Source organism: Xenopus tropicalis, chromosome 10, assembly GCF_000004195.4.
Source record: "Xenopus tropicalis strain Nigerian chromosome 10, UCB_Xtro_10.0, whole genome shotgun sequence".
NCBI classification, from domain to species: domain Eukaryota; kingdom Metazoa; phylum Chordata; class Amphibia; order Anura; family Pipidae; genus Xenopus; species Xenopus tropicalis.
Genome location: NC_030686.2, coordinates 7,143,069 through 7,152,596, shown reverse-complemented (window position 1 = coordinate 7,152,596; position 9,528 = coordinate 7,143,069). Strand labels below are relative to the sequence as shown.

General features: G+C 42.9%; 1 protein-coding gene across 5 annotated transcripts; it reads left to right on the top strand.

The window, feature by feature from the left end:
- Window positions 1-1,447: 1,447 nt before the first annotated feature.
- On the top strand, window positions 1,448-6,688 carry nkiras2 (NFKB inhibitor interacting Ras like 2). Of its 5 annotated transcripts, none has more exons than XM_002939033.5 (4): window positions 1,448-1,551; window positions 2,084-2,190; window positions 4,140-4,381; window positions 6,239-6,688. In XM_002939033.5, exons 2-4 carry the CDS (start codon window positions 2,097-2,099, stop codon window positions 6,473-6,475), a joined length of 573 nt encoding a protein of 190 aa, XP_002939079.1. In that variant the 5' UTR covers window positions 1,448-1,551; window positions 2,084-2,096; the 3' UTR covers window positions 6,476-6,688. The 5 variants fall into 5 exon arrangements, with proteins under 5 accessions (XP_002939079.1, XP_031750614.1, XP_004918764.1 ...); XM_031894754.1 differs by lacking the exon at window positions 1,448-1,551 and adding an exon at window positions 1,665-1,687; XM_004918707.4 differs by lacking the exon at window positions 1,448-1,551 and adding an exon at window positions 1,791-1,882.
- Window positions 6,689-9,528: the final 2,840 nt, after the last annotated feature.

The following is a 9,528-nucleotide window of genomic DNA, read 5'->3' as shown; positions in this document are numbered from 1 at the left end:
AACGGGGGTCACTGACCCCGGCAGCCAAACCCTATTGCTCTGTGAGGCTCCAGTTTTATTGTTATTGTTACTTTTTATTCCTTCTCTTTCTGTGCAGGCCCTGTGCTATTATAGAATGCCCTATTCCTAGCAACTCTGCATTGGGCTTCATTATTTATTATAGTTTTTGAAATATTTTTCTTCTTCTTCTGCCTCTTTCCAGCTTTCAAATGGGGGTCACTGACCCCGGCAGCCAGAAACTATTGCTCTGTGAGGCTCCAGTTTTATTGTTATTGTTACTGTTTATTCCTCATCTTTCTATTCAGCCCCTCCCCTATTCATATTCCAGTCTCCCATTCTAACCACTGCCTGGTTACTAAGGTAAACAAGACCCTGGCAACGAGATCAGAAAGGTTTTCCCGCTGTTTATGATCGTTACGAAAATTCTGTGACTTTCGGATCGCCGATACAATATTATCATGACTAAAGGTCCCCATACACAGGCCGATTGTAGCTGCCGATATGGGTCCCTTAGACAGACTCAGCAGCTTATCGGCCCGTGTATGGGCACTACTGATGGGCCTGCCCGACCGATATCTGGCCTGAAATTGGCCAGATATCGATCGGGCAGGTTAAAAGATTCAGTCAGATCGGGGGCCGCATCGGCTCGTTGATGCGGCCCCCGAACCGACTGCCCCATTGCTGCCTACATAATCCGGCCCTGGGGCCAAACGATCTGATTATTTTTTTTTTTTAACTTCAAGCTCCCCGATATTGCCCTCCCGTAGGTGGGGATATCGGGGGAAGATCCGCTCGCTTGGCGATCTCGCCAAGCGAGCGGATCTTACTGTGTATGGGGACCTTAATACGATGTTTCCGTAAGCATTTTCGTGACATTTTCGATCATCAGAAATTCTCCCATTTTGGGATTCGAACTCGTACTTTGACGAATCTGCCCCTATAAGTTTAGTTATAACTGAACAACCTCTTTAGTAGTTGATAAGGACTGGTATTCCAGTAGAGTGGCAAAACTAGTGGGGAGTGGGGATAGGGGTGTGGCTGCACCAGGGGGCCGCCCACATAGTGGTGCCCAATAGGAGGACTGTGCAGCTGTTGTAGATGTCAGGGAGCCACTGGGGGAGTCAGGATGGAGAACCCTATTGCTGAAAGCCCATTCATTGGTCTGTAGTAAGATCCTTTTAGAAAAGTGGAATACATTTTTATGTATATATAAATATATATTTATTTGCCCCCATAGCCACCCCAATACAGTTATGCCTATATTCATTTAAACCATAGGAAAGTGAATGGGAAAAGGCAGATAATACATAAATCTATCCTATTACACTGGCTCCTCCCCCCTTACTGTAAACAAATGGGCGTGGCTTCCCCTGTGTGTGTGTGTGTGTGTGAATGAAAGCAGACGGGCCCCTCGCATTGGGAAAGCATTTCTCCCGCCGCCGCTAGATGGCGCTGCGAGGTTTCCCTTTGCTGCATTGCCTTTGCCTGACAGGAAGCCGGAAGGAACAGGCTGCTGGTCTCTGTCAGAGCCGCTGCATTTCCGTGCGAAGGGTAAGTATAAATAATATCGGCTCCTTGGTAACTGGATTAAACGGGCTCTTTGTTTAGGTGTGTGCCTCTGGCTTATATATGTGAGCTACCGAGCCATTTAGATATTCCTGGGAAGGAACCAGCAAAGCTTCTCGGTGTAAGTAGTTCCGGAGGCACCTGCGGTATGATATATACCGGCTCCTCCAGTCACTCACACAGGAAACCACGCCCATTTGTTTACAGTAACGGGGTCTTGTAATGGGAAAGATATAGTTCTGAGTATGTGACGATTTTGCACCAGTAAAAGGATTATTTCATTTGTATTCAGTCCTGTGAGGGCAGAGTTATACAGGTAATATTATTGTGAGCAGGGGATGTAGTCCCAGAGGCCCAGGGGAATATTGAAATGCCCTAAAATACAGTTTTGATCGCTGCTCCTTGTTACACCATTGATAGTTTGCTGGGTAATTGCTGGGGGTGAGTAGCAGCTATGGGAATCGCGCCGCTAATTGTACTACTCAGAAACTAATGTGTCGCCTTTCTCTTGCCGTAGCGCCACGTTGAGGATGGGGAAGAGCTGCAAGGTAGTGATTTGTGGGCAGCACGGCGTGGGGAAAACCGCCATCCTGGAGCAACTTCTATATGGGAACCATGTAGTAGGTAAGTGTCTGTCAGTCGTGACTTCCATTCAGCGATGAGCCCATACGTGCCCGGAACCCTTAACGTGCCCGGAACCCTTAACGTGCCCGGAACCCTTAACGTGCCCGAAACCCTTAACGTGCCCGAAACCCTTAACGTGCCCAGAAACCCTTAACGTGCCCGTAACCCTTAACGTGCCCGTAACCCTTAACGTGCCCGTAACCCTTAACGTGCCCGTAACCCTTAACGTGCCCAGAAACCCTTAACGTGCCCAGAAACCCTTAACGTGCCCGTAACCCTTAACGTGCCCAGAAACCCTTAACGTGCCCAGAAACCCTTAACGTGCCCAGAAACCCTTAACGTGCCCAGAAACCCTTAACGTGCCCAGAAACCCTTAACGTGCCCAGAAACCCTTAACGTGCCCAGAAACCCTTAACGTGCCCGTAACCCTTAACGTGCCCGTAACCCTTAACGTGCCCAGAAACCCTTAACGTGCCCAGAAACCCTTAACGTGCCCAGAAACCCTTAACGTGCCCAGAACCCATATGTACCTGGAACCAGCTTGTCAGTTGGTCTGGGAGTTTGTTTTCTCTCAGTTGAGTTTGGTATGATCTCACTGGAGGTTGATAGGATCACTTTAGGGGCCTCCCTTGCACAGGCAGTCATATAGTTTGCTCAGAAACTGATTGTATTATATGGCAAATCTATATAAGGCCATTGCTATACTGTACTGCTGGGACTCCCATCCCCTTCAGACAGTTGTGGACTTGCTAAAGATGCTGAGCTTCCTAATTACCAACAGCTAGACATCTGCACGATTGTCAGCCTTGAGGGAAAGTAATTGTTTTTTGTGTTCCCCCCTCTCATGAGCTGAGTGGTCATTGTTGTGTAAGGGGGAAGACACACGGAGCTACTTAGTAGCAGCTACTTGTCACGGCCACTAAACGTCAGAAAATCCCCTGCCATAGACAATACTGAGAATTGCCCCTGCTAAACACACGTAGGGACAGTTACCACTAAATAATCAGCTTTGTCTATTTTAGTAGCTGCTACTAGTAGCTCTGTGTGTCTTCACCCTTAATGTTAGCTATACAACAGGCCTCGGGACTTCACCTATAGAACACTCACAGCTTCAGTTCTGATTTTAGTTCTAGAAATAAATTGAATTGTATTTTAGCCAAAGGCATAATCCTGCAGTGGGTCGAATACCCAGGGATTACCAGCAAAAAAAAAAAAACGGGTAACCTGTGGGTTGCAGGTAGGATTTTGGATGCAGGTCTTATCTATATTTCTATATTATCTATTTTTTACTCTTTTAAACATTTTTTTAATGTTTTTTTTTCTACCCTTTGCCCACTTTTGATGATGTCACTTCTGGTTTGCAGCAACAGCACTTCCTGTATAACGGTGGCCTGCAGGTCACAGATTGGGTTGCAATAAGGCAGTTGTGGGTCCAAGCAGGTAAAAATGCAGGTTCGCATCAGGTCCGGGTAAAATTGCTTCCGTGCAGGACTCTGTCCTTCCATAGGGGTGCAGGTTATATATAGCACAGATGGCACACGGGCCTAACACATGGCAGATCTTAGAAGGCAAATGAGCTGACAGTTTAGGCTCAGGGGGCACTTTGATTGCCTCTCTTGTCCAACAGAAACAGCTGTAGCTACAGCCCCACTGCTCATTAAATGGTAAGAAACTTGTAGGCTCTCTGAATCCTGACAGTTGGACCTTCACATAGAAACACCTACCTGAGTATGCTGGGACATTGTTAGCCTTCGCCAAGTGTGCCATTAGCCTTAGTGTGGCCCCCAACAAGCAAACTGACATGGGCCCTTCTACCATTGGCAATCCCCCCCCCCCCCCATGCCTGCAGTACCCTGTAGCCTCAGCCTCTCCCCTTTTATTGCAGCCTGTAAGTAGCACTCCAGCTTGCTGGATGGTTGCTTTGCTTCATTTACTGCTGTCCCATACAGGCTCAGACATGATTGAGACCCAAGAGGACATATACATTGGCTCTGTGGAGACGGACCGAGGAGTAAGGGAACAGGTTCGTTTCTATGACACCCGAGGGCTGAAAGATGCCATAGAGCTCCCCAAACACTGCTTTTGCGGGACAGACGGATACGTGTTGGTGTACAGTGTGGACAACAAAGACTCTTTCAAAAGGGTTGAAGCTCTGAAGAAGGAGATAGACAGGTCCAAGGATAAGAAAGAGGTATGGCTCCCAAACCTAAAGCGGTAATGAAAGTGGCACTGATTGTCACCACATAGCACCCACAGTTATACAGTACTTATCTACTTTATAATATACAGTTGGGTCATTTCCCTATGGGACCAAATTGTAAATTATATCCTTATAATCGGAGCTTAGGGATGTCATTTCTGTCACATGACTCACAAAAACTTGTATATTGTAATAAATAAAGTACCCCCTGTTGTAAAATATGAGGATACTAGAAGTCACCTCGGCCTTGTGCTTCTATATGGTCATGGAACTCCTCGGGGGCTTATAATATCCCTATATGTTACAATAGGGGGCACTTTATTCACTATATATTATAAGGAACTCCTCAGGGGCTTATAATATCCCTATATGTTACAATAGGGGGTACTTTATTCACTATATATTATAAGGAACTCCTCGGGGGCTTATAATATCCCTATATGTTACAATAGGGGGTACTTTATTCACTATATATTATAAGGAACTCCTTGGGGACTTATAATATCCCTGTATGTTACAATAGGGGGTACTTTATTCACTATATATTATAAGGAACTCCTTGGGGACTTATAATATCCCTATATGTTACAATGGGGGCACTTTATTCACTATATATTATAAGGAACTCCTCTGTAGCTTATAATATCCCTATATGTTACAATAGGGGGTACTTTATTCACTATATATTATAAGGAACTCCTCGGGGGCTTATAATATCCCTATATGTTACAATAGGGGGTACTTTATTCACTATATATTATAAGGAACCCCTCGGGGGCTTATAATATCCCTATATGTTACAATAGGGGGTACTTTATTCACTATATATTATAAGGAACCCCTCGGGGGCTTATAATATCCCTATATGTTACAATAGGGGGCACTTTATTCACTATATATTATAAGGAACTTCTCAGGGACTTATAATATCCCTATATGTTACAATAGGGGGTACTTTATTCACTATATATTATAAGGAACTCCTCGGGGGCTTATAATATCCCTATATGTTACAATAGGGGGCACTTTATTCACTATATATTATAAGGAACTCCTCGGGGGCTTATAATATCCCTATATGTTACAATAGGGGGCACTTTATTCACTATATATTATAAGGAACCCCTCGGGGGCTTATAATATCCCTATATGTTACAATAGGGGGCACTTTATTCACTATATATTATAAGGAACTTCTCAGGGACTTATAATATCCCTATATGTTACAATAGGGGGTACTTTATTCCCTATATATTATAAGGAACTCCTCGGGGGCTTATAATATCCCTATATGTTACAATAGGGGGCACTTTATTCACTATATATTATAAGGAACTCCTCGGGGGCTTATAATATCCCTATATGTTACAATAGGGGGTACTTTATTCACTATATATTATAAGGAATCCTCGGTTATAAAATCCCTACATTATACAATAGGGGGCTATCTGGCTAAAAATCAGGCAGGATGGATTTAGGACTGGATGAGCCCTTGCTCCGACAGCTCCTATCCCCTTTATTGTAACGCGATTATTCGGCCCTAGAACTATATCTTCCACCTTAGGGGGAAAAAGATCTGCTTGTTTGGTGACCTTGCCATTCTATATCTACTGTATCTCTGGGTTCTTACTGTGAATTCAGTTCTTCTACCCTATTTGTTTTTAGGCTTTAGTTACCCTTTAAAACAAGCATACAGTCCTTATAATTGGAAAAAGAAAGAGATGCTTTATCATTGATTGTTCTAAAATAAAAACACAAGAAGCTTGTTAGGGTATTTTAGGGTTCAGAGGTCACTAACAATGCATTATGGTGTTACATTCTCATCCGCTCATCTTCTCACATTTGTAGGTCACCATTGTGGTCCTGGGCAACAAGAGCGACTTGAAGGATCAGAGGCGGGTGGATCACGACGCCGCCCAACAGTGGGCCAAGGCCGAGAAGGTGAAGCTCTGGGAGGTGTCCGTCAATGAACGCCGCACCCTGATCGAGCCTTTTATTTCCCTAGCCAGCAAAATGACCCAACCCCAGAATAAGTCTGCCTTCCCACTCAGCCGGCGCAACAAGGGTGGCTCCCTGGACAATTAAGGTGACGTATTTAATGTGGATCTCGCTCGTGTCACATAGGAGTCAATGGCACTTTTGATCACCATTGTCCATTCTGCCTGTGGTGCACACAGAGGTAGGGCATTTAGCTGCGTAATGTAATATACATTTGGGATATACTTTGAAGGATTAACACCTTCATCAATGAGAATCTTGGTACCATTGTGACTGGATCATACCTTCTTACACCTGTCAGTTTCAGCTAACACCTAACTGAACAAGTTCAATGGAACCATTGTGATTGGATGTCTGTGACTCTACTACCATCAAGAATTTAAATACCGGGGAATTCCCTACCAGTCATTTGAACTGAAGAAGCCACTCAGAAAAGTCCAGTTGTTTTAGACTTAATTCTACTAGAATCTGTATATCATGACCTGGATGAATGAGAATAAAGTGGTTGGGTGAGGAAAGGAGGGAATATAGTTTGGAGAGTGGGGCTATGGTCTAAGGTTTCCTAGTGGCCCCTCGGGTCCTATCCTAAGGGGGAAAGGTGCTACATTGGCTGCTTATATAACAAATAAACTCTATTTATATGTAATGGGAATCCTCCATTCATTTTCATATCCAGGCAGAACCAGTAGCACCAGTGAGCAATCAGTCTATAGCAAATCTCACCTTGGTTTCTATTGGTTACTAGACTGGGGCATAGGAGTGTTGGTAAGCGATGCCTGAGAAGGCACATCCTATGCACTCACTGAGCTTTTCTTTTATGCTTTCGGAAAGGCAGTGTTTTAAAATATGTTTTCTTATGTTATAGGATAAATTAACCTTTTAAATGGAAGGCAGAAATGCAAGTAAAACAATGGTGGCCATGATTGGCAGGAGAAGGGGGGGTGGGGGGGGTGAGCCAGGCCAAAATGTATAGAAGTGATATTGGCACTTCTAAACATAGTGGTTATGGGGGGGGGGGGTTATGGGGCTGTAGCATATTCCAAATTACTGCAAGAGTTATACTTTAAAGGGGATGTAAACCCAAATATAACATTTTGCATCATTTTATTTTTAGCAACATTCCAATATCTATTCGCTACAGGTATTCACTGATCTGAATGTAATGGCCGCATCCTGCACAGCACGAGCCATGTTTCACGCTTGAGAAAAGGCCGGTTTTGGCCTGGAACATCGTACTACGCAGGATGCGGCCATGATGGAATTGTAGTGGATTTTCTTTGTGTCTGTGTGACTTTTACATACAATGTGATTATGTTTCCCTTAGTTACTGTTCACTGTATGGAAGTAAAGCAAATGTTCTGTTAGTGTTTGGGTGCCTCTCATTGGCTAATGTAACCAAGAATAAAATCATTCTTTCTATTTATTATTCTGTGCTTTTTTCCCCTTTACAGCGCCAGTCTGGGTATCCGTCTATGAGTATTGTCTATTTTCTGGTGTTTAGTAGCCGTGACAAGTAGCTCTGTGTGTCTTCACCCTTATAGGTGGAACAAGGGAAATAAGCCGGCACTGATAGAATCCCAAGTACAGGTACTGTTTTATTATTACAGAGAAAAAGGGAATCATTTAACCATTAAATAAACCCAATAGGACTGTTCTGCCCCAATAAGGGGTAATTATATCTTAGTTGGGATCAAGTACAGGTACTGTTTTATTATTACAGAGAAAAGGGAATCATTTAACCATTAAATAAACCCAATAGGGCTGTTCTGCCCCAATAAGGGGTAATTATATCTTAGTTGGGATCAAGTACAGGTACTGTTTTATTATTACAGAGAAAAGGGAATCATTTAACCATTAAATAAACCCAATAGGACTGTTCTGCCCCAATAAGGGGTAATTATATCTTAGTTGGGATCAAGTACAGGTACTGTTTTATTATTACAGAGAAAAGGGAATCATTTAACCATTAAATAAACCCAATAGGGCTGTTCTGCCCCAATAAGGGGTAATTATATCTTAGTTGGGATCAAGTACAGGTACTGTTTTATTATTACAGAGAAAAGGGAATCATTTAACCATTAAATAAACCCAATAGGGCTGTTCTGCCCCAATAAGGGGTAATTATATCTTAGTTGGGATCAAGTACAGGTACTGTTTTATTATTACAGAGAAAAGGGAATCATTTAACCATTAAATAAACCCAATAGGGCTGTTCTGCCCCCAATAAGGGGTAATTATATCTTAGTTGGGATCAAGTACAGGTACTGTTTTATTATTACAGAGAAAAGGGAATCATTTAACCATTAAATAAACCCAATAGGGCTGTTCTGCCCCCAATAAGGGGTAATTATATCTTAGTTGGGATCAAGTACAGGTACTGTTTTATTATTACAGAGAAAAGGGAATCATTTAACCATGAAATAAACCCAATAGGGCTGTTCTGCCCCCAATAAGGGGTAATTATATCTTAGTTGGGATCAAGTACAGGTACTGTTTTATTATTACAGAGAAAAGGGAATCATTTAACCATTAAATAAACCCCATAGGGCTGTTCTGCCCCCAATAAGGGGTAATTATATCTTAGTTGGGATCAAGTACAGGTACTGTTTTATTATTACAGAGAAAAGGGAATCATTTAACCATGAAATAAACCCAATAGGGCTGTTCTGCCCCCAATAAGGGGTAATTATATCTTAGTTGGGATCAAGTACAGGTACTGTTTTATTATTACAGAGAAAAGGGAATCATTTAACCATGAAATAAACCCAATAGGGCTGTTCTGCCCCCAATAAGGGGTAATTATATCTTAGTTGGGAAAAAGGAAATGATTTTTAAAAATTAGAATTATTTGCTTATAATGGAGTGTATGGGAGATGGCCTTCCCGTAATTTGGAGCTTTCTGGCTTATGGTTTTATGGATAACGGATCCCATACCTGTATATGGAACAGGGCAAGGGCTGTGGGATGTCGATGGCGGGCTCCGCGCGTATCTGCTGCTCACAGAATCACTCGGCAAAGTCAGAATTTTCTTATCAAATTTTTTTTTATTCTTTAGTTCAGATACATCCAAAAATATACAAGAGTCGCCTGTGTTTAGAGGAAAAGGTTATTATATCACTCGCTGTTGGACAGAGCCGCTC